The sequence below is a fragment of the Cynocephalus volans genome, chromosome 1 (assembly GCF_027409185.1).
Source record: "Cynocephalus volans isolate mCynVol1 chromosome 1, mCynVol1.pri, whole genome shotgun sequence".
Taxonomy (NCBI): Eukaryota; Metazoa; Chordata; class Mammalia; order Dermoptera; family Cynocephalidae; genus Cynocephalus; species Cynocephalus volans.
In genome coordinates, this window is record NC_084460.1 from 263,645,884 (window position 1) to 263,671,876 (window position 25,993).

At 37.7% G+C, this 25,993-nt stretch overlaps 1 protein-coding gene across 3 annotated transcripts in view; it reads left to right on the forward strand.

Moving 5' to 3' along the window:
• PLCL1 (phospholipase C like 1 (inactive)) overlaps nucleotides 1-25,993 on the forward strand; it is a 394,267-nt gene that overhangs the window by 351,557 nt on the left and 16,717 nt on the right. For all 3 annotated transcript variants that reach the window (XM_063097128.1, XM_063097133.1, XM_063097122.1), the window contains 2 exons: nucleotides 3,879-3,954; nucleotides 6,123-6,232. In XM_063097128.1, the coding sequence (XP_062953198.1) occupies nucleotides 3,879-3,954; nucleotides 6,123-6,232 (186 nt within the window). The remainder of the gene's footprint in view (nucleotides 1-3,878; nucleotides 3,955-6,122; nucleotides 6,233-25,993) is intronic.

Below are 25,993 nucleotides of genomic sequence, written 5' to 3' on the forward strand. Positions count from 1 at the left end.
CCCCCAGTTTACAATACAAGCACTTTTTATATAGTTTTTCCTGAACAGATCTTTATGACAGGATGAGTTGTCGGTTATCTGTGGCGCCCTTGGATTTATGGGCAGACTTTAGCAGGCTGGCACCCCGATAGATCTGTGGCGCCTTTAGATTTACAGGTGGGCTTTAGCAGGCTGGTACCCCCGATAAGGAACGGTGCTTCTTTCAATCGTATATCTTCCTTGGTGCCTGGCCAGGAGGCTCTTAGATAAGGAACCAGCCCGTTCCTGGAACCGGGTGGGGACCATCCCCTTCTTGGAATGTTTAGTGTACTTGGACCCACCTGCTGCTTAATAGCCCCTTAGAAGCTGCTTTACATTTCAATAGCCCCTTAGAAGCTGCTTTACTTAGAATGTCTTTAGCAAGCATTTGTCACAAAACTGTGTATTCTAAAGTTTATATTTTTCTACAATCCCTACAAGATCACAGGGGGAGTAGGATGAGCAGCTGCCCTGCCATTTTCATGTTTTGCTTGTGCTTGTGTTGTTATCTTCGTTTCTTTTCAGGAATCCATATAGGGACGGTTCAGTTTATTTAAAACAAGGTAATATAAGTGGTACTGACTTCACTCCTTTACAGACATATATGAGTTGAAAAATTCTGGAAAAAACGAATAAGAGTGCTGCTGTCAGCCCTTCTCCAATGTGGAATTCCCTTCTTTCCTCATTGTACCTTACTTACTATATTGGAAACACACGACTGATTTAGCAACGTGGCCGGAATCAATTTGTAAAATTTAATTTCTTTTTAATTTTACAGATCAGATAAAATAAATGTGAGTGAAAGTCCTCATTGTTTCTTCTCACACCCAGATGGACTATGTTGTGTGACCTGCACCCCCTTCCCCCACAGGGTGCATGCACCTCCCTACCTTGGAAACCACTGTTGTAGGTCACTGAAGTTTGAGAGGTCAAGGTTGGAAACATTGGCTTTGAAATGCTCTGCATGGGTGCAGAATATATGATAGCTCTGGGAATGAATGAAATTTATCAGGAGGAGACATAATGGAGAAGGGAAAGAGGGGAGAGCTGAGGCCAGGTGTCTTAGAGGATTCCCACATGTGTAAGTATAAAAAAGGAAAAGGAAATGGTACACGAGACAGAGAAACAGCAAAGCAGGTAAAGAACTAGGCTCAGGGAACTGAAGAAGGAGAGGTGATTAGAAGTGTCACCTGCTGAGCTGGAGACAGTGAGGACCAAGGATTTACCAGAGAGTGACTGATGATGAAGCCAAGGTTAACCTTTGAGAGTCTCAGTGGAGTCCCACATAGAGAAACAACAATGAGTGTAGGCTAACTTTTTAAGGAAGGAGAGATGAGGGCAACAACTCAAAGGCCATTACAATAGTCTGTCATTGCTTTTGTTGGCTTATTTTAATATGAGAAGATGTACATAGAATGGAAGAAGCCAGGGGAGAGGTAGAAATTGTACTTGAAAGAAAGAAGGGATCATTAGGAGTGAGTTCTCAAGGGAGGCAGGGAGAGAGGTGGCATTGAAAATCTAGGTAGAAGAGTTACCCTTGGCCAAGAGGATGCTTCCTTCTCAGGGTGTAACAAAGAGGCTATGGCATTTTGGATGCAGAGAGTGCATTCCTCTTGTACTCAGCACTGAGGAGATCCTTAGTAAACTACTATAAAGAAAACTGATCACAAATCAAGATAAAGGGTTTTTTAAAAATCAGGGAATGGTGTCATATTTTCTCTTCTGAGAGCAAAACCAATAAAATGAATGTCAGCTCCGTCAAGATATATTATCAAAGGAAATTATCAATCTTATTCCTTTTTTTTTTTTTTTTTAAAGGACAAATGTGAATCTGGTTGAAATGGATTGCTTATAGGTTAGTCCTCATGTTTGTTCAGATGGGCTGGGCCAGGTGACTTTAGAAGTCTACAGTACAGACTCAAGAGGTTGCTTGTTTGCACAGGTCTGTGCACTCCCATAGGGGCATGGCCAGGCCAGGCAAATCAGAGAGATGGCATTTTTAAATGGAAATAGGTTGAATGCTGGAAACTGGGATCCTAATCCCAGCTTGATCACAAATTAATTTTTTTCTATAGAATGAAGGAGGTGATTATGATATCTAAGACTCCTTTAGCCTTAAAATCCTAAAGATTCTAAAAATGTATGATATATTACCTAGTTTGCTTATGGTAACTTTACAGAATTTGACCATTTTTTGTAAATATTTCCCTTACTTGAATTTCATGAAAACATTTTGTCTGCTACTTGACTAATTGGAACATATGATAACTTTCAAAAATGAAAACCCAATTGATGTTACATGTCTGGATGTTAGAAAAGATTAACTCAGATTACCCTCATATTATTTGTTTCTTTGGCTTTCAGTTTCATTTACTTGAGAGCTTTAATAACTCAGGCTACTCTTGGCCATTTGATAAACTATTGCTCAAAAGCATTCCACTTGCTGTTAGGATTTGAAAGAGTTAATGTAGTTCCAAAATTTTGCTCAGTCTAGGCCTTGAAGGATGTCCAGTTTTGTGATTTTAATAGTCAACTTAGTGACTCCAAATAAAACACTACTTAAGGTAGAGAATATGAGTAATTGAATTTTGTTTGGTTGAATTAATTATAGTAATATTTCATTCATCCATTTGAGTAGACGTCTGTGCTGGACTGTGAACTCCATGTAGGTATGGACAAGTCTGTTTTTGCTCCTCAATGTATTGTACCCTTGTGCTCATACTTATCACAGTGCTTACACATGGCTGCTCAAAAGATATTTGTTAAATGAATGAATAATATGATATATTCCTATGGAGTTGTCAGGCAGTAAAAATTTATGACTCCTTTTCCACTTGAATGTTTGTAATCATAACCCACTTTATATTTGGAAGTGATTGTACAAGACTACAATTGGTTCAACAGCATTCATTCATTGTGATTAACAGGAAAACCGTCTCACTAAAGTCTTTTTTATGCCCACTTTGTATTCTGCCTTGAACTCCTTTCAGAACACTGAGATAGACATAGAATAGCTAGATGAAATAGACACTTATCGAGAGTAGAAAAGTGGTTGAAAATCCAGGAACTGTTAGTTTTCTTATTGGTTGCCTTTCTTTAGTCACTTCTTCCATTGGAGCCCCAACCCCTGTCTTTCCGATCACAACTTCTTTACTTATTAGCATCTTCCCCACTTTTCCACATACAGATTCTTCTTTTCTCCATTAGCAGAACAGTTGTCTTATTTCCCCTACTTCACTCAGCATATTAATTACCTCTTGGACATACTTACTTTCTATCCAGATGTAGAGGCAGGAACAGTCATTTCTCTGTTATTGTCTACAAGCTCTGTTGAGTTCCTCGCTCTAAAATCTGACCCACACCTCATTCTTGCTGACGGAGCCCTACTAGAGAGAGAAACAGACCTCCACTGCCTTTGGACCACCCAAATCCAAGCTGTCAACTTCACTGATGTATTCAGTAGTCCTTTAACTATCACTAGGTGATTCCCTCTTCTAGATCTCATTGCCATTGTTGCAATACCACTTACCTTGATGTTGCAGTAAACTTTGGGGTAAGGGGGTGGAACAGAGGTGTTTATGAATACGATTTGGGACTTTAAGTATGCAGTTATTTATTGGTACCCACTGTGTGCCAGGCATGTTAGATACTGGAGCAATTGTAAGGAAGGTGACTCTAGCCTCAGTGTCAGAATGGATGGAGTTTGCAACAAATATTATCCTTCCCTCTCCCATCTCTTGTGGTTGAGGCCATGGCTTCTCATTCTGAAAATACAATGTGGGTCTCTCTGTATGTTATCTTCCCAATGGGCCAGTTTAAGAATTTCTGACAACCACCTTTTGATGTTTGTTTTGTGACAGATGATTCAAGAGAGCCGGTTTCTCATAGAAATGGCAGACACAATCCAGGAAAAGATTGTACAGTGTCAGAAAGCAGGTAATTTTTTTTTCTATTTTGTTTAAAAAGCATAATGATAATTTTTGGCAGATTTTTTTCAAAAACTTTCTGGTCTTTTTCTTAAAATTGAAGTATTTTATAGTATTGCTTAAGTTATACTTGTCTTTGTTTAGTACAAAAGAAATCTAGGTGATAATAGGTGTGTTGTTTGTGTGTATACTGGAGAGGTGGTATCTGAAGGTATTTAAAAAGATGAGGTTTTCTGAATCTACTCTCGTGGTAGATTTTACTACTGGTATAGAAGCTGTGATTCCACATAGTCCCTGAAAACCCACATCATTTTTACAATTTGAACCAAATTCTGTTCATCTTCTAGGCTTTAATCCCATTTGCTCGTCCTCGTTTCAGATTTGTTCTATCTTCAAGAATGGGATGGGTCACATATAAGGATAATTCAAAAAGTTCATGAAAAGATTTGTATTATCTTTTAAGTCTATTATTCCATAAAATTTTTGAAGTGCCCTCGTATCTGTGAGAGTACAACTCTGTTTATGTTTACCTGCATCCACACCCCTGTGCTTTTATCTCTTAGATCCATGTATTCCTCTAGCTACACACACAATAATAATTATGATGAGAAAGATGACAGCAATACAGTCGCTTGATAACATGCATATGATATACTGAACTCATCATCATAACAACTCTGCACAGTAATCATCTTTGTATCCAATTTACGGATGAGGCATCTGAGATTCTGAGAGACTGAGTGAATTACCCAAGATCCCATATCAACACATGGTGGAGCTGACCTTTGAACCTGGGCCAAACTTTAAAAATGGTGCTCTTCACTGAGTGACTGCAGGCTCAGATATTTCAGTTGACAAGAAGCACAAAAATAATGACACCGAATACATATACGATGCGAGGCACTGCTCTGAGAGCTTCATATGTATGGACTCACTTCATCTTCACCATATCCCCTGAGGTAAACCCTCTTGCTACCACCATGTCACCAGTGAGGAAATTGAAGCCCAGAGAGTTTTGGGAACTTGCTCAGGTTCACATAGCTAGGAAGTGGTAGAGCCAGAATGTAAGCCTGGACTCCATGGTCATGTTCTTTACCACGTGCTATGTTTATGATGTCGGAAGCAGGAAAGTTAATGTGGTTTCAGGCTGCATGAATAAAAGTATACTAACTAGGACAAGGAAAATGGTGAATCCCTACCTTGTGTGGGCTGCTTCAAGCCCACTTTGAGAGGTGCAGGTCCCCACACTGCTCAACTCCAGGAAACCAGAAAGTGCTATAGTTTGGCCCAGATGCCACCCTTAAACTAGAGTCATTAGTGAGCTGAAATGCATTAGAATGTTTAATCTGGAGAAGAGAAGACTCGGGGGGATTTTATCGAATATCTTTCTTCAAATATCTAAAGGGCTGTGCTGGGAAAAGAGGTCAGACTTTGTTGGTCTGGGTCCAGTTGGTCCAAGTAGTAAAAGTTCCAGGGGAGGAGATGTTGGTTTGATATCAGTCATAGCTTTCCAAAGATGACAATGAGCTGCCCATAACAGAATGTGGCTCCCATCCCTGAGGTGCTAAGACAAAGAAACAGATGATGGTAGTGTTTTTTATAATATTCAAGCTTGAATGGATAATGAGCAAAAAACACTTTAAGGCCCTTCCAAAATCTGAAACAGTTGGGTGTTTCCAGGAATACTTTTAAGAATATGTTTAAGAAAGTCTTTATTTTTAGTCAACATTTACTAACTACTGATTGTTATCTATGTGGGTTCCAGGGCCTGCTGTTAAGCCGTAGGGATGGTTCATAAGAAAAAGTAAGATAATATGCTCCCCTCACTTCCGGTTGCCATTAACACATCATACCATTTTATTAAAAAACCAGGAAAAGAACAAACAAGATGGATGTAATCTGTTGGAAGAATGTGCTTCTTAACTCCTCATGTCTTTTATCTATGGCTCCTGGCTGTTTAAAATGTAATTAGGCTTAATATATTGATTGTTGCTAGTTTGCCCCTAAGGACAGTCATTTGTTGGAATGACAAAATGGGAAGGAGAATTCAATTTAGGGATTTAGAAATTATAAAAGGATGGGGATGTGAAGTTATATTTTACTGATAATATTTTCATAATTAAATGCCTATTTTTCTGAAACTTATACTGAGATTTCTTATGTGTTCTCTTTTCAAAGGGATGGAGTTCCATGAAGAACTTCATAATTTGGGGGCAAAAGAAGGCTTGAAAGGAAGAAAGCTCAACAAGGCAACTGAGAGCTTTGCTTGGAACATTACAGTATTGAAGGTATAGGAAATATTCAGCTGCCCCCTGACCTTTATTTTTCTCCTCCTTGCCTGTGTATAGAGAAGCATCAGTGGTTAAATATGATAATTTGGATTTGTAAGTAATATGTGGCCTGCTCACCAGGTTCATGCTATAAGAGATGGGGCGATGCATACTGGGATTGGCATGTTTTTTGCCTTAATAGGACAACGAGGCTTGTGGTGGAGGCAGAGGACAGCATGTGTGTGAGACCTAATTCCATTTCCTTGTGTTTATGTGTGTGTTTTTACTCACATGAACGCTTCTGTTCAAGTCATTATGGCTGTTCTTGTTCGTGGAAAGAATAATGCCAAATTTTGCTGGGGAAGGTTCCAGAAACTCCAGAATATCTGTAGCCATTTAGGATTTTATTTTAAGAACAGTACCTATAAATACATTTCTTTTTGCAAATAGCTTTAGAAGTCAGTTTGTTGAGACTATGATTTGTTCTTAGCTGCAAATTAATTTTAGGATTTTGAAGTAAAGTCACCCCTTTTTATATTTTCTTTTTTTTTTTTCTTTTTCTTTTCTTTTCTTTTATTTTTATTTATTTATTTATTTATTTTTATTTTTTTTTAAAATTTTATTTTGTCGATATACATTGTAGCTGATTATTGCTCCCCATCACCAAAACCTCCCTCCCTTCTCCCTCCCCCCTCCCCCCCAACAATGTCCTTTCTGTTTGCTTGTTGTATCAACTTCAAATAATTGTGGTTGTTATATCTTCTTCCGCCCCCCCCCCCCCGGTTTGTGTGTGTGTGTGTGTATGTGTGTGTGTGAATTTATATATTAATTTTTAGCTCCCTCCAATAAGTGAGAACATGTGGTATTTCTCTTTCTGTGCCTGACTTGTTTCACTTAATATAATTCTCTCAAGGTCCATCCATGTTGTTGCAAATGGCAGTATTTCATTCGTTTTTATAGCTGAGTAGTATTCCATTGTGTAGATGTACCACATTTTCCGTATCCACTCATCTGATGATGGGCATTTAGGCTGGTTCCAACTCTTGGCTATTGTAAAGAGTGCTGCGATGAACATTGGGGAACAGGTATACCTTCGACTTGATGATTTCCATTCCTCTGGGTATATTCCCAACAGTGGGATGGCTGGGTCGTATGGTAGATCTATTTGCAATTGTTTAAGGAACCTCCATACCATTTTCCATAGAGGCTGCACCATTTTGCAGTCCCACCAACAATGTATGAGAGTTCCTTTTTCTCCGCAGCCTCGCCAGCATTTATCGTTCATAGTCTTTTGGATTTTAGCCATCCTAACTGGGGTTAGATGGTATCTCAATGTGGTTTTGATTTGCATTTCCCGGATGCTGAGTGATGTTGAGCATTTTTTCATATGTCTGTTGGCCATTTGTATATCTTCCTTAGAGAAATGCCTACTTAGCTCTTTTGCCCATTTTTTAATTGGGTTGCTTGTTTTCTTCTTGTAAAGTTGTTTGAGTTCCTTATATATTCTGGATATTAATCCTTTGTCAGATGTATATTTTGCAAATATTTTCTCCCACTCTGTTGGTTGTCTTTTAACTCTGTTAATTGTTTCTTTTGCTGTGCAGAAGCTTTTTAGTTTCATATAATCCCATTTGTTTATTTTTCCTTTGGTTGCCCATGCTTTTGGGGTCGTATTCATGAAGTCTGTGCCCAGTCCTATTTCCTGAAGTGTTTCTCCTATGTTTTCTTTAAGAAGTTTTATTGTCTCAGGGTGTATATTTAAATCCTTAATCCATTTTGAGTTGATTTTAGTATACGGTGAGAGGTATGGATCTAGTTTCATTCTCCTGCATATCGATATCCAGTTATCCCAGCACCACTTGCTGAAGAGGCAGTCCCTTCCCCAGTGAATAGGCTTGGTGCCTTTGTCAAAGATCAGATGGCAGTAAGTGTGTGGGTTGATTTCTGGATTCTCTATTCTATTCCATTGGTCAGTGTGTCTGTTTTTATGCCAGTACCATACTGTTTTGGTTATTATAGCTTTGTAGTATAGCTTAAAGTCAGGTAGTGTTATGCCTCCAGCTTTATTTTTTTTGCTGAGCATTGCTTTGGCTATTCATGGTCTTTTATTGTTCCATATAAATGTCTGAATAGTTTTTTCCATTTCTGAGAAAAATGTCTTTGGAATTTTGATGGGGATTGCATTGAATTTGTATATCACTTTGGGTAGTATGGACATTTTCACTATGTTGATTCTTCCAATCCAAGAGCATGGAATATCTTTCCATCTTCTTGTATCCTCTCTAATTTCTCTCAGCAGTGGTTTGTAGTTCTCATTATAGAGATTTTTCACCTCCTTGGTTAACTCAATTCCTAAGTATTTTATTTTTTGGGTGGCTATTGTAAATGGGCAGGCTTTCTTGATTTCTCCTTCTGCATGTTCACTATTGGAGAAAAGAAATGCTACTGATTTTTGTGTGTTGATTTTGTATCCTGCTACTGTGCTGAAATCATTTATCAATTCCAACAGTTTTTTTGTAGAGGTTTTAGGCTGTTCGATATATAGGATCATGTCATCTGCAAACAGGGACAGTTTGACTTCATCTTTTCCAATCTGGATGCCCTTTATTTCCTTCTCTTCTCTGATTGCTCTGGCTAGTACTTCCAACACTATGTTGAATAGGAGTGGTGAGAGTGGGCATCCTTGTCTAGTGCCTGTTCTTAAAGGAAAAGCTTTCAGCTTTTCCCCATTCAGGATGATATTGGCAGTGGGTTTGTCATATATGGCTTTAATTATGTTGAGATACTTTCCCTCTATACCTAACTTATAGAGGGTCTTTGTCATGAATGAGTGCTGAACTTTATCAAATGCTTTTTCAGCATCTATAGAGATGATCATATGGTCCTTGTGTTTGAGTTTATTAATATGGTGTATCACATTTATTGATTTGCGTATGTTGAACCAACCTTGCATCCCTGGGATGAATCCCACTTGATCATGATGAATAATTTTTCGTATGTGTTGCTGTATTCTGTTTGCTAGTATTTTAGTGAGGATTTTTGCATCTATATTCATCAAGGATATCGGCCTGTAGTTTTCTTTTTTGGTTATATCTTTACCTGGTTTTGGTATCAGGATGATGTTTGCTTCATAGAATGAGTTTGGGAGATTTGTGTCCGTTTCAATCTTTTGGAATAGTTTGTAAAGAATCGGTGTCAATTCCTCTTTGAATGTTTGGTAAAATTCTGCTGTGAATCCATCTGGTCCTGGGCTTTTCTTTGTTGGGAGCCTTCTGATAACAGCTTCAATCTCCTTTATTGTTATTGGTCCCTTTTTATATTTTCTTACAGGAAAGGAGAAATGATTTAGGCAGTTGGAATAATTCATTCTTAACACTGTGATGAGAGAAAAACAACCACAAACAAAATTAATAATTGTTGATGTTTAAAGAACACTCACTATGTACCAGGCTCCATTTTATGAGGTTTATTTGAATTAACAATTTAATACAACAGCCAGCTTTTTTTTGTTGTTGTCATTTTTCATTCTACAGGTAAGAAAATTGAGGGATTGAAAGCTATGTGTATTACCGAAGGTCACTCAGCTGGTAGGTGGTGGAGCTGGAGTCTGAACTCAGCTTGTTTGGCTCCAGAGCCCATGTCTTTAACTAGCTCTGCAGAGATGTACATATTTGTATGTGAAAGAGCTAGGTGAACTGTAAGACGTACTACAATTTTCTACTAAGAATTCAGACCGTAGATATTTGTTAAGACCCTGACCTCATGAAGTTAACAGTCTGCAGTGGTGAGAGAAGGGGTGGGGAAGGTAGGCATCATTTGCTTATGGGGCAGGGATGAGCTAGAGGTATAGCATGGAGAGGAGCTTATTATAACACTAGACTACACATGGCACCGTGAACCCTGATGCACTTTCTGTTCAGTGAATGTTTATTTGGGCTTGTTAATGTGCTGATCATGAGAAAGGTGCTAGGTATACAAATGTCAAGGGTGTTACCTGGGCCTCCAGGACCAGTCTACAAGGAGAGAATTAAATGAGATAATACCTACAAAAGATCTAAGTCACAGTGCACAAAACTAGACAGTGTTATTTGTTGGCTATTACTTTTTGTTTGTTTGCCAGGTGAGGATGACCATTGGAGGAACAAGTTTTTTTGTTATTTTTGTTTGCTTCTTTGATAACTTCTGATGTAAGCCCACTTAGTGTTTTCTGAGGTTTGTTTGCGTGCGTGTTTGGTTTAGAGACAGGAGCTGATTACTAGATGTGGCTGAGAAAATGCTGTGCAAATCACTCCAAGACAGAGCTTTTAAAACAGAATAGATCATCTACTATTACAGCTTATGTACTAGCTGCTGTTTTTTAGCTTGAGCGCTAGGAAGTTAAACAAGAGTAGTAGACTTCTCCAAACTTCCAATGTTTTCTGTCACAAAATACCTAAGACTGGGTAATTTATAAACAAGAGACATTTATTTCTCACAGTTTTGGATACTGGAAAGTGCAAGATCAAGATGCCACCAGGTTTGGTGTCTGGTGAGGGCCCCAGTCTCTGCTCCCAAGATGACGCCTTGTTGCTGGTTCTCCAGAGAAAATGAATGCTATGTTCTCACATGGCAGAATGAATGGAAGGGAAAAAAAGGGCAAGAGGATCTAGGTAGTTCCCTCTAGCCCTTCTATAAGGCACTAATCTCGCCCATGAAGGTGAAACCTTCATGACCTAATCAACGCCTAAAGGCCCTACCTCTTAATACTGTTGCATTGGCAGTTAAGTTTCAACATGAATTTTGGAGGGGACACAAATATTTAAACCATAGCAGTTTGGTTATTAGTATAATATTAAAATCTCACAATGGGAACTCTCCCTGTTCTCTAAGAAAGAGATACTATAACTTCACTTACAAAGCCAACATGTTATAGTGAATCATTATTAATTTTGAAACTGTTTCACTCATGAGTTATGAAGATCTCTTGGAAGAGAGATATGAACTTACATCATATCACTGATAAAACCACTATTTGCTGTGAAATGGAATTCATTTAAAGTCTTGGACTCCATCCAGAGTGTTTTGACTCTTTAAGTACAAAAAGAACTTCATTATCAGGTTGTCACATCTGTAAGACTGAAATTAGAAAGAACATGAGAGTAGCATTTTAGTGAGCTTTCCCAATATATAATTTTTTAACTTGGCCTGTTGGCTATTTTAAGGAAATAAATTTCATTTATTTTACATTTTTAAAAGTTTAGTGAAAAAACAATTTTAGCAGGCTGAAGAGGTATCAAGTAGAAATAAATTTAAAAAATTGAAGAAATGCAATTAGTAAACATTTTATTATAAAAGAAAACCTACGAAGTAGGTGATCACTAGAGCTTAAAGAAGAAATAAGAGGGTTAAGAAGTGGCTGTCTTCTTATTTGTTCATGAATTTCATTATTATCATAGCTGAATGAAATGTAGTAAATAAACAAGTAAATAACACTATTACTTCAACAGTGGTCACTCCTGTTAAATATGTATTTATATTTTCCCTGGGTGAATTTCCAGCTTATAGTTTAATGCATTGCCATGTGTGCCATAAAACTGGGTCTCTTTTACAGATTTATGTTCAGTATATATGACCAATCTTTTCCACCTAATTTTTTGACTTTTTATCACTGCTTAAGCCTTTGCTCCTTCTGCATTTTTCTTAACAACTGTTTCATTTTCTTTGGGAAGAGCAGAGGATGAAGCTTGTCACTTCTCCTTGGGTATTTGTGTTTCTAGCCCAGGCAGATTCCCTCATTGAATCCCTACATTTCAGGCCCTCACAGCTCTGGGCAGTCTCACAGTGTAAGGGAAATCACATGGATGTCAGCATAGTAAATAAAGTTTCTCATTCAGCCTGAAAACACATTTGAAGTCTCTGTTCACTGTAAAGAGACATGAGAAGAGACACAGAATGATGGGCTAGTGGGAAAAGAAGTATGAAGAGAGTTGTTCATTGCTGAGAGGCTGAGTGAGAATGGGGCTACCTGCCACTGAAGGGCTACCTGCTACTGAGTGGCCATAGATATTTTAAATCATTCTAGGAGACACTGTGTGTGGGGTTTAATGGTAAGGATCAAACCAGGTTCTTCTGGCAGCCATGGTGACTGCATCCTTGGGGGCTGCTGTGAGGTCATATAAAGAAGGAACATGTCCAGTGTCATCCACCTCCATTGTCTCTGCTAGCTGCTGGCTGTTGTTGCAGTAGAAGCTGAAGAAAGACTAGGTTTTCTTCTGAGCCAACTCATTCAGAAAAGAACAGCTATTTATGAAATCTAGAAACAGATTTCCAAGCAATGACAACAATGCACTAATAATAAGATATTCTTAATATTGATATTCCTGTCAATTATTGAGAAACATAAAACAAAGTGGATGAGAGTATAAACTCTGTAGCCAGATACTTTCTAGCTGTGTGGCCTTGGGGAAATTTCCTTTTGTCTATATGCTTCTGAATCAGTTGGAATATGCAAGGTTGTGCTGTGCTAACAAAAATCTAAAAATCTCAGTAGCTTAAAGCCACAGCCTATTTCTTGCTTGTAGTGCATGTCCATCACAGGTCAGTAAAGGTCACTTGGAAACCAGGCCAATGGGGACTCCATCTCAACAAATGCTTCTACAATCCCAGAGATAGAGAAGCACAAGGTAGCTTTAAAAGCTTCTGCCCAGTAGTGTCACCTGCCCCTTCCAGTCATATTTGACTGGGCAAAGCAAGCCAAATGGTCAAGTCTGACTTCAATGGAGTGGGACAAAAGTAAACCTCTTCAGAGAAGGAGAGCAGATATTTGTGAATATAATCTACCAGTGACAGGTTCTTCAACTGTACCCACCTCATAGGGTCAAAGTTAGGACTAAATGAGTTAATACATATATATATATATATATATATATATATATATATATATATAAAGTGGTGTCTGGCATATATAAAGTGCTATGTAAATGTTTGTTATTTTTATTATTAATAATGACCATTCAAAGCTTACAATGATTTTGACATGTGTTAATTAATTTTAAGGATAACCTTGTAAAGTTACTGGTATTACAACCACTTTATAGATAGGGGAACTGATGTGTGGAGCAGGGATTTAACTCCTTAGCCCACTGTGCTTTATTGTCAGAATATTTGTAGCACGATAATAATAATAATAGCTTGTATGAACTGAGTGCTTCCTGTGTGTCAAGTATACCAAGTTCTTTATATTTATTGTCTTACTTACTCCAAGAGAGTGAATATCCCATCCAGCTAGCATGAATATTTCAATCACCTTGTATTCCTGCAGCACAGAAAGCTGCATCAAGAGAGTGTAGCTTGAGATGGCCAATTCCTCTTGCTCTGACACTACATTCACCAAGCAACTGTCTATTCTCAGACTGGTTTCCCAAGTATACTTTTCTAGTAGAGATAGAATGGGTTGGCCAAGTGGCATAACTAGTCCCATCTGCCTGGTAGTCACATTTCTCTTTGTAAATGAATCAGTTAACTCCCTTTTTAAAAATTGCTCCATCTCCTATGAGCTTGGGAAGCATGAATCAGCTCTCCAGTGCCTGATCACCCCTAAATGAAATACAGATGAGCCCTTGGATAGATACCATTGAGATCATGAAAGCAAAACAGCACAACAACAAAGATACCAAAACAGAGGGCCAGATCGTGGATCCCCGAGAACCCAGCCAGCTTCCTCTTGTTTCTCTTGGACCATGTTGCTGTTCACTAGCTTTAGTCTAGATGTTCCTAGCTGCCACTTCTTGATGAGACAGAGGAAGTTTAAGAGCCATGCCTCTATCAAAAATTCAGTAAAGGCCATACTCGCATGTGCCTTCTTCAGGCCCACTCCTCCATAGCCACAGTTCTGCTGATCAGACTCCCAATCTGTCTGTCCTTTCTCAACTAAGCTGTCAGAGCAGGATTGTGGAATCTTCTTCCTTGGAATAACAAACCTGAGCTGATTTAGAAATGAGAGGTGAAGTGAATTCCTCAGGCATCCCTGAATTGGCTGAGAAGAAACGTGCCTCCTTAGGGGCAAAGTTGAACAGGCTTTAAATCATCAACCTTGAGAGGTGAACCTTTAAAGCGTTTAAACAAAGCTTTTAATTCTGCTGAATTTAAAGAAAACACCTTCTAATTATACATCCAAAATAACACATTATTGGGCTATAAATTCCCTTCTGTTTTATCTTAAGATTATCTAAGAGTTTAGACCTATAAGAAGTTGAACAACAAACAAATCACGTTGGACTATGAATCTAGAAATCTGCAACTAATAGGATCTTATAAAATTTTCTGTCTTCTCTGGGGCTAGATTTTCTTGCCTAAAAATGAAATTGGACATTATAATTGCTAGAGTCCTTCCAGCTCTAGCATGTTATGATTATATGAAATACGTTATTTTCAATCTTCTCTTTCATTTAATTACATTACCTTGCTTAAATTCATTGGTCCTTTCATCACTAAACTTATGAACAGTTTAACTCTCTCTACTTATACAGCCTCTCTTTTACGTCTTTTATGTCTTGTCTTTGATTTTTTTAACCCATGGCACTATGAGACCCGAAGTATACTCAGTTTCTGTTCCTATTTCACACAGTCTCCCATTGCAATCCCTCCCATTTCCCACCTTTCCAGGTGGCTCTTTTCGAATGGGATAGACTACACTTGCCATCCTGTTGGGAATTTTTGCAAATGAAATGATCTTTTTTATTCTTTCATTCCACAAGGCTGCATTGCATTGAGAATATGCAAACAACATTATAGAGGTTCTGATAACTAAATTCAGTTTACAGTTCACAGACATTCTTCTGCTGAAGTTGAATGTTCACAGACATTCTTCTACTGGAGTTTAATAGACTGAAATATAGATTACAGTCTATTAAACTCCACAGATTAAGTGCTCTATAGTAAAAAGTAATTGTACAGAACAGACCACAGAAGTAAGTACTACTTCAAGACATCCCTGTCTGTTCACCTATCTAGCCAGCTAGTTATGTATCCATTTGCTCAAAAATTTACCTACCAACCTTAATAATTTCTTACATTATTAGGTTAAGTGTGCCCAGTAGCTAGGGAAAGAAATGTTGTGTATTGATCTAGTCTGTATCTTCTCTACATTTATTTTTTAAATTTTCATTTTATTTCAAAATTTATTTTAATGTTTTGTCTATTAAATGTTGTAAAAATAATGTTGGAATTTTGACGACAGTATCTATCATGCTGGAAATGTTTGGTGAATGCAACTGGGAGGAGCAAAATAGCGATGAGGCCAAAACTGAGGGTCTGATTCTAGTGGCAGCTGATTTAGTCTCACCCAGCCTAGCCAGCCCTAGACTCACCTGTGATCTTAGCCAGCTGCCTTACAATGCATGTCACTGATCATCAGGAAGGAGGTGGATGGCAGGAGAGAGAGAATGGATGGATCACTTCTAGAAAAACAACTTGAATTTCCTGTGTCAGTATCATTATCTCTGTACACAAAAGAAAATATTATAAGGCTTTATGAAGAAGGCCTCTGTTCCTGGGGATTTATAGGCTACGTTTGATATATTTATCCTTGGACTAGATGTTTGAAAAGGTATTCCTAGACACATTTTCAGAATCTTGTTTTTCGGCTTATTAGTGCAGAATGAAGACCCTTTTCTACCACCTCAAGAAGTTGATTTAATTTCTTTTCACATTGACATTTATAGATAAGGAGACACAAAGTATAAAAGAGGTGTCTAATCCATAAGATAGCAAACAATAATTTTAAAAATTTAAAAATTTTATTTTAGTTTTGATGAAGCCAAATTCATATATTCAACAAATGTAACTATAAAAGTCCTTACTTTTTTTTTTTTTTTTGCGCCTGGGAATGTACTGGTGAATAGAAACGTGGCCCTCTGGTCTCAGAGAGCTGACAGTCTAGTGGGGGAGGCAGTCATTTAATCATCACACAACCGTGTGTTGAATTTGTCATTGTGATAAGTATGTTAAAGGAGAAGTTGTATGGAGCTGTGAGAATGTGCAATGGGTTTGACCTAGTGGGAGAGGTCAGGGAAGTCTTCCATGAGGAAGTACCAGTTGAGCAGAGAGTAAATATTTCAGCCTTTCACAGATTCCAAAACCCTGCCTTGTGTCTTGATACTTGAGTGTGGTTGCCAAAACAATCTGAAAATAATGGTGAAAAGAAAACAAATCAAAATAAAGATGTGTTGGACCTCCCCAGCATGGTCTGGGGAGTTCTAAAATTTCTGCCTTGATCATTTAATTACCACTCATTAGCATCATAGCTAATTTGTTATTATAGCAAATCTGGTCATGAGTCATATTGTTAATTGTAAGTGAATTTAATCACCCACCTAAAAAATAATCTGTGGAAACATTTTATGTCCATGTGTATCCATAAAATTGAGTTGACAGCTTATAGTTGCAGAGGAGGATGTTATAAAGTTGGTTTTTGAGATATTTCTATAATTTAAAACTGAAAAGATGCAGAGAGAAAGGGTTGTGTAATACAGAATACTAGTATTAGTGTTAGAAAGAAGGGTAAATTCTTTTTTAAAAAAGTATAATTAGGGCATCTATAATAATAAAAAAGTCACAAGTTTAAAATATTTCAGACAGCCCTTATCCAACAGTATAGGACAGTTCAGATAGAATGTTAATGCTTCTTAGCAATAAGCAGGCTGGTTACATGGTGTCCAGATTTCTGCCTGGGGTGGCTGCATCCCAGCTGTGCTGCCTAGGAGTTTAGTAGAGATAAAAGCCAGTCTGTTGACATGGTTATGGAAGCACACACTACTTTACTTTATCTCCAGTAGAACTAAATTTAGTGTCTCTCGGAGGTACATTTTTTTTTTCCCAGATGAAAGCTGCATTTTATAATGATTCTGAATAATTCAAAAGTGGCAGGATCCTAATGAATAGATGCATCATAGACCAGAGGATTTGGCTCTAACTTGTGAGATTATCAAAGGTTTGACTTTTCTCACAGGAAACCTTTTTTTAGAGAAAATTTGTTCTTTACACATAGACTCCTAGTCTAAGGTAAGTTTTAGGTAAGGTGAGTTTGATGTGTTAATTCGGTGTAAACTAATTTCTACCATGATAGAAGCAGAAAGAAAACGTTGATAACAAAATTGTTTCTTTTTAGTTTCTTACAGTCCTTTTAGGTTTTACAGACATAAGCTCTTCTTCTGAACTTGTTACTCAAAAAAAATCGGATACATGTATCTAATTTTCTTAGGATCAAGCCAATCAGAACAAAGTGAGCTCACTTCTCTGAATATATAGGTATGTGTGATGTGCATGCGCGCACGCGCGCACGCACACGCACACACACACACACACGCACACACACAGTAAAATAAAACCAAATCTGAATTTAAAGAGAGATCTTATTTGAAAAACTTATTGCAATAGGGGAAGGGATCTGTTGCAATAGGGGGGTATTGTAATAGGGAGGCGGCTCGTACCATAAGATCTGCATGCATCTCAAAGGTCAGCAGAAAGGGCTTTGCTTTTATAGGGAGAGAAAAAGAAGGTTAGGAAGATATATATGGGGGAGTGGGTGGTACGATCCCATAGTTGATCCAACAGTTAGGGGAGATCTTTCCTTGTGGTCAGTCCTTTCTCAGAAGAGGTCATTAAGGAAGGGCTGTGTGCTAGCTCAGGTTGAGGGTGGGTCAAAGTTCAAAGGCCTAAAGGGAGGAGAGAATCTCAACTAAAGTTTGGCCAAGGCAAGGTTAGCAGGTATTTTGTCCAGATTAGTCAGTGGGTACAAAGAGTTCAGCTAATCATTTATGAGGAAAGAAAGGGAATTTGGAGCATCTGTGTCTGGCCTTGTCATAGGTAAACAAAGGACATCCATGAGTCTTAGCTAAGACCTTTGGGGGAGAGTGGCTCCTTGCAGTAAGACATTTCCCAGAACACAAAAGGATGGGGGATTTCTTAACTGTCTCTGTTTTCCAGAACACAGGGCTCAGGTAAAGTTTAACATTGTCAATGTATGCACATAAATATATAAATCTGTATGTATAAAATACTATATGTGTATATATATACATGTATATACATATATGTATATGTAAATATCTAACTGATAATTTAGGTTAAGAACAATAAAATTAGATGTTGTTCTTTTAAATCCATATTGAAAAAAATCATAATAGGTGGCAAGAAAATTTTCCTCAATCCAGAAGTGGTTATTTTCCAATTTAATTAGATTTCTCTTATTTCAAGTAGATCCAGGGTGCTCAAATATAAATCATGCATGAGATTACATACTCATAGAATCAGGCTAGGGGGATAAACCTTCCCCCCCTCCTTATTTCCCACTTCTTGTAAAACAGTTTTGTATTATTAATCACTCTCTATCTATTATTGATACTTTAAGCTTTTGTAGTAAGTAAAGATACCTATTTTCCAAAGCAGAATAATTAGGAGCTGGATTTTCCCTTTAAGGAAAAATTCATGGCTTTACAAGAAGATCAATTATAGATTCTTTGAAATAGAAATCCCCTCAAAGTTTTAAAAATAAGTTTAGATTAATAAAAATAATTTATACATAACTGGAGAGCTATTTGAACAAGGCAAGAAACATGAATTATCATCATCATCATTATTATTATAATCAACATATCAATGTTTTGGAAAGAAGGTAACTTCTGGAAGGAAAAGATTTCTTATCACAGATGCATGACTTAGAATTGAATTTTAGACTTCTACATCATCAGATGATTTCCTGGAAAGGTTATTGAGTTGTTAGGTAGAAGTTGCAGGCTTTCTGAGACAAAGAAGGGTACAGGTTTCTTTGTAGCTGAAGAGAATCCTTCAGGATGCAGCGAAATACACTAATGCCTCATGATTCAGTTTGTAAATCTGCTAGAACAAAGTTATGTGTTCTAAAAATAGCTAAACTCTTTGAGAGTTTATTTAAGACACTATTCTCAATGGATTTTTGAGTCAATTGTACTCAGGGATGGAAAGTTCTCAAATTGCTTTACAATGAATTCCAGGATAAAAAGACTGGAATCCAAATCTCTTAGAAATATCCCGTAATCAACTAGAATATTCTGGATCTCCCAGTTGTCTGCTCTTCAGCAGCTGGCATTATAAAACAACTAGAATAAAATTGGTTCATGGGTCCTGTTACATGGGAATTATCAATCTCTTGGGCCAAAAAGAAGTTTCCTGATCAATTACAGACAAATCTAGTCTCAGAAAGTTGAGCTTCATTTTCTTAAATATGTGTTAAGAGATGTATTTCTCATATACATTTAAAATATACTAGATAGCCTGGGCTTCAGCAACAGATTCTAATTGCCTTGGATCAGAAACGTGGGTCTGTCTCACTGTAATTTTCTGTTTTTCCAGATTTAATTGGGCTTCACTTTTTTTTTTTTTCTTAACAAAGCAAAAATATAGAGAGAGGAAGGTTAAGTGTTTGAGAATTACTCATTTTCCCTGTTGGTACATTATTGAATTAGTAGTTTATTCCTCCAAACTGCTTGGGTGGGCACAATTTGAACATATTCTGGAACAGTCCTATAGAGACTTGAGTGCTACATACAGTTTATTTGCTGGTGAAATCATGGCTGGTTGCACACCACTTCCTCATTCCCTTACCTTCCAGATGGTTCTCCACAGTTATTACACATGTTGCAGGAAACAGGCTCTTGTTTATTGTGGGTTTGATATCAACCAAGAAACTGATATGTGAGACTGTTAAAAATAATGCTGGATTGTAAATTCTTGAGTATGAAAAAGCGTGTTTTAGTAGTAACTGTGTCCTAATTTTAAATCTGAATATATGGCACTAAAGATTCTTAACAATATATATTACGTATCCTCTGAGTCAACTTGGAGTCTTTACATGTAATCTGAAACCAAAGAGGAAAAAAGCCAGCAACTTCCTTCCTGTTCTCCTTTATCAATAATACCTTTTAGCCTGGGAGAGGAAGAATGCTACTGAAAGGAACAATTATATGTATATTTAGTGTGGGTTTGTGTGTGTGTGTGTGTGTGTGTGTGTGTGTGTGTGTGTGTGTGTGTTACGACATAGGCCCCTGATTCTTGTATGAAACAACCCATTTATTAACTCCCCTCATTGCAAGCTCTGTAATAACACACGTAGATGTGATAATATTAGTGGAATGACATTTTACTCTGAGTTTTTGGTTGTCTAAATCCGTTCTCAGTTATTCTCATGAAAAACATAAAAATATATAAGCAATATAATTATTATAATCACCATCAGGGTGGAAATTACAATTTCAAATTCTGGAAAATACATTCTTTGCTACTAAATCACAGTTATATCAACCAGATGGAATGATTTCTGTCATCCTCTGCTTAATAGTACCTTGAAAAACACTGGGTTCATCTCAGGAAGTATAATTTTGTTCTAGTGATTCTTCTCTGGTCAGAGGGAGACGGAGCAAAGAGTGAAGTGATTACCACTGTCCTTACTCTTTAAATAACTGCATTTGGGAAGGGCAGTTCCTTTGGCTTCCTTGTCAAGGATATTCAGGAAGAGTCTTCATAAGGATCGCTGAACTACAGCTGGCCTTGAAAATTAATTACATGGTACTTTATGAATTTCATTGAAGTTAAGCATCAATTCAACCAAAATTATCTTCTTAGAGCTTCTGATTAGACATTTCTACACCAATGCCATTTCTTTATTAGCAGCACCATCCAATCCTGAATTGGCCAGAGCTGTTGCATAACACTGAGTAAGTTGTGCACTGCACAACCTTGGGGGGCGCCATTCACATTGAAGCTATGTGAATGGTGCCCTGTGAATTTGTCATAGCTGCCACGGAGTTGTCAGTCTAACTAATCATTTTTCTGTCTCTGGGCTTCCATTTTCTACGAAGTTTTGAGTGCCTTTAGTACTTATATTAATTATACTTATTGTCTAATATAGTGATTTTCCCGGCTAAGGTTTATATTTAGAAGTCTTTAGTAATTTCAGAAGGATTCACGGAGGTGTGTCTTCTCGTGAACCTGTTATTTTCTTGTATATCGAAGCACAGTAGAGAAGTTCAACAGTCCAGAGTATTATATACACCAGATGAGGAAATTTCATTTGTAGCTCAGCTAGATCTTCACTTTGATTGGTTTTGACAACCAAACATAGTTGATTCAGTTTGTAACTCTACAACAGAAATCCTCTTTTCAAGTCTAGTATAACCTTTTTATGAGAGAAAATTTAATTCAATTTTTTTATCTTCTTCAAAAAATGCTCTAAATTCATTAAAGAGAATTAAAAGTGAACAAGCCTTTTTAATAGCCCAAATGGACTTGAGTGAGAGAAATAATTTGATGTTTGTCTGTTAGCTGTAAGAAAAAATTCCAGGCTGTTGGCTTGGGTAGAAGGTGCTCTGTGATGGGGCCTTAGCTCTTTCCCTCCACATTTATTACTGTCACAGTCCCACAGTTCTGTTTCTTAGAAACAATGGGGCAGTTTCAGGCTTCTGTGCCTTTGCATGTGCTGTTCCTGCCAATTATGATGCTCTTTCTCTCCTTGGTCACCTAAACAGCCCCTCGTCAGCACTCAAATCCAGCACAGGTGTTCTGCTCTTTTCTCTTCATGCCCCTCAACCCTGTCTTCTCCAATTCTCAAGAAAACCAAATAATCTCCTTTTTCGTGCTATATCTGTTGCATATACATGATTTTCTTCCTGTGCTCACTTCCCTGACTTCCCATATCAATATCATCATGATTTGTTCCCATGTCTTCTTCTCATACTAAAGCCAGCTCCTCCAGTGGCTGTGCCTCAGCACAATGCTGGGCTTCAGATGAGAAAACAGAGGCATTCAGAAGCTGTGCAGTGTGCTCGAGATACCGTGACTAGCTGGTAAGCAGCGGAGGTGGGTGCAAACCTTGATCTGTGAGACTCTGAAGCCTGTTCTCGGTACCCACGGGCATGGTCACCAGTGTTGCCATTTGATGCCTATGTAGCACTTGAGAAGATGGGTGTTCTTGTGGTTCTTGGCAACTTCATAGGGTTGACATTTTGTCCTTTTTGTTAGTCTAGCACTTGGGAGTTTCATTTTCCCTGGCCTGCTCTTTTACTCAGTCTCATCTTTTCCTACCAGGCTAGGAAAAGATTCTGTCTTCACAGAATACAGATAAAATTCTGTCTTCACAGAACACAGGCAAGCTCCCACATGCACTGGACTGTTTTGGTTTTAGCTTTTGCTCTCAGTAGGCCCAGTGCCCACTTCTATTTTTCTCTTCCTCTGGTGGCCAGCTTTTGACAGTCAGGCAACTGGTGACTGTTCTCAGGGTTATTTACAGAGGTGCACAAGTTTCTAGACCAGGGCTTCAGCTCTTTCCAGCCATTTCCCTCACTGATGCAGTGTACAGCATGTGTGTGCACATGTACACAGATATGCTGAGTAAACATTGTATACAATTTTTGGAGACTCAGTCCTACATTTTACAATTCTAGTGCCCACATTTGACTTTTTATTATTACAATAGTATGAGCATACAGTATGTGCTCAAGACATGTTTGTTGAATTAATTTATATGGATATAAACCTATAAAAGAATGTTAAAAATCATCCCAGTGCAATAAGACTTTAGTCACTGTTGCCTTTGGTTATTCATAAGAGGACTGAAAAAAGATACTTTAATTATCTGTATTTTTGTCTTTTTCCAGCATCGTTCAGCTATCATTAACAATTCAAAGTGACTGAACTTTAGAATTTCTTATACGATCTTTTTTTAAAATCTGGGTAACTTTTATCCTTGAGTTCCTTCTTTCCTTTTTGAATCATCACCATCTTTATCACTGTCATTCTTTAAATATTTATCCAGAGGTCATCATATACCTAGTGCTATAAATATATAAAAATGCCTTGAGAAAATGCTCTAGAATTCACTTATGCACCAAACTGGTAAACCTTCTCCCTTTGGGATAATTCTCTTATTTTGTGATCATCATTATTTTTATCCAATGACTTAGAGAATTACTGAAAAACAACTTCGGTACACCAGAAAAAAGTGATTTTAGGGAAAATCAGAATATTCACTATAAACTGGAGTCAAGCATATGACTAACTGGAACTTCTAAATATTATTCTCTTTTTGAATATATTTTAAAAATACAGAATGCACTTTAACAACAGCAAATAATAGTAACAGCTAATAGTTTTACTTACTCTCTCTAGACAGTGTTCTGAGCGCTTTGTGTTTATTAAGTCATTTAATTCTGATAACAACCATGTGATGTAGGTACCATTAATATTTCTGTTTTATACATAGAAAATTGAGGGACAGAAAGGTTAGGTAATAGTTAACCTTTAACAAGGTCAGCTAGCTAATGAGTGGCAGAGCCAGGATTGAAACATCGGCGATCTGGACATGGAGTCCATGTCCCTAGTGTGATAAGACTGTCATGCCTGCTACATGCGTATTTCATATAGTAAATGAAAAAGCACATTAACACTGGTAGAGCCGTACTTTATAATAGTAATGATGAAACTCCTCAACTTATAGGCATGTAAATTCAGAGGGAAAAATGTCCATCTGAGGATGGGCAGGAAAGGGTTTGTTATTCACAGTGCATTAGGCAAACTATTCCCAAACTTTAAACACAGAGATTTCTAGTGTGGTTGAATATAGATAACTTAATTTGTGACAGAGATTGGAACATTGGGAGAGGGGTGACTGTTATGGGCTGGCTGGTGTGCTCCTAAAATTTGTGTGTTGAGATCCTAACCTCCAGTACCTCAGAATATGACTGTATTTGGAGATAGGACCTTTAAAGACGTAGTTAAGTTAAATGAGGGCACTGGGGATGGAAGGGGGGTGAGGGAGACTAATCTAATATGACTGAATATGACTGGTGTCCTTGTAAGAAGAGGAAATTAATTTAGACTTAGGTACAGAGAGAAGACCATGGAAGACACAGGGAGAAGACAGACATCTGTAAGTCAAGGAGAGGCCTCAGTAGAAAGCAACCCTGCAACACCTTGATATGGGTCTTTAGCCTTCAGAATTGTGAGGAAATAAATTTCTCTTGTTTAGCCCCCCAGTCTGTAGTACTTTGTTGCGGCAACTCTAGGAGGAGAAAGATCGAAAACCAAAGTTTGAGTTTCCTAATGGAAAACACATCAGGAGAAACAAACAAACAAACAAAACCCCACAATTTTCTCTTGATCATAGGCTGAAAAATATAATTTACTTAGAACGCATTTTTATGTGAAGTGGGGTGCTGTTAGCCATGTGACTTGTTCTTGAAGTAGGAAGATAAGGCAGCCTTTTCAGAGGTGTGATTAGAAGAATTCCACCAGCTCATCTGCCACCAGATATACTCACTGTTACTCCACTGGCCCCTGCCTCCCCTAAATGGACCTGTTATTACTCCACCTGACCTTGAAACTGCTAATTAACATGGTGGTCAGTCCTTTGATAATTTTCTCCAGAAGACTCTTGTTAAAAAGGGCCTGAATACAAAGGGAGTAGGCAATTTATTAGTTGTAAAGGGATGGGCTAATTTTGGGATGGGTTGACTATTCCTTGCCAGAATTAAGAAGTCAGAAAGTGAGATTTTGCTGTGGATAGGTGGCAGCAGTCCTGAGAAATTTTAGGCTGAGAAGAACATGTATTTAGTGGCACCCAATTGTTTCATTCAACAGTTGCTTTGGAGCCTTGCTTCGGGCATGACCCCATGCTAACTACTTGTATACAGCCATGAACACCACAGAAGCAGCCACTCAGGAGTTTACATTCCTGTGGCAGATGCAGATGTTCAAAAGGAGAGCCATAATTAGTTATTTAATTGTAGCTGTGGCAGGTGCTATGTTAGGAAGGAGGGCAGAGAAAATGGAAAGTAATTTTACTTAATTCACCATATTGCCAAAGGTTGGCACCATCTTTTAGCCTGTGCTGTCTATTAGCACTAGCCACAGGTGCCTATTTAAATGCAAATAATTGCTATTAAATGAAATTGCATATTCAGTTCCTCAGTAGCACTAGTCACATTTCAAGTGGTCATGTGTGGCTAGTGACTACTGGACAGCAAAGATTTAGTATATTTTTGTCATCGCAGGAAGTTTCATTGGCAAACACTGCCTGGGTTATGGAATTGTGCCAGAATTGTAAAGTGAAATAACAGGGCCTTTAACTGTTAATTCCTTACAGAACAGAAAACACATATGTACACACACACACATACACACACACACACACGCACACGCACGAAGGTACCTCAAAAAGTTTGTAGAAAGATTCATATTATCTTTCAATTCTATTTTTCCATGAGCTTTTTGAAATACCATACCCTTATGTTATATCTACCAAAATAGTCCACTTTTGGCTGCAGGCCATAGTACAAATCTCATCTTAGTCTGCCCTTCAAAATGAGGAATGGGGCTTGATTTTAAACTAGAGACAGATTTCCTTTTCTCTTAGTATTATGAATATTGAGGTTTTGCATTCTGTGAGTATTCATTTTTGTATGTATGAGTGATTTGTCCATAGCAACTAGGGTTTTTTTTTTTCTCTTTTATTTAAAAAACCTGACTACCTAATATAAACACCATGTGGTTTACAGATATGAGGAGTGTTGGAAACTGTTACTTTAAAATATTGTAGCAACGTTTGAGTTTTCCATAGCTGAGAGAATTAAGCTTGGCTTTAGGACATTCAATCTCCATTCTTTTCAAGTAAAAAAAAAAAAAAGAAAATATGTGGGTGGAGAATAAGGAAATCAGCTATGATGTTTTAATAACCTTGAAGTTGACATTAGTGGGAGACTTTGTTAGTAT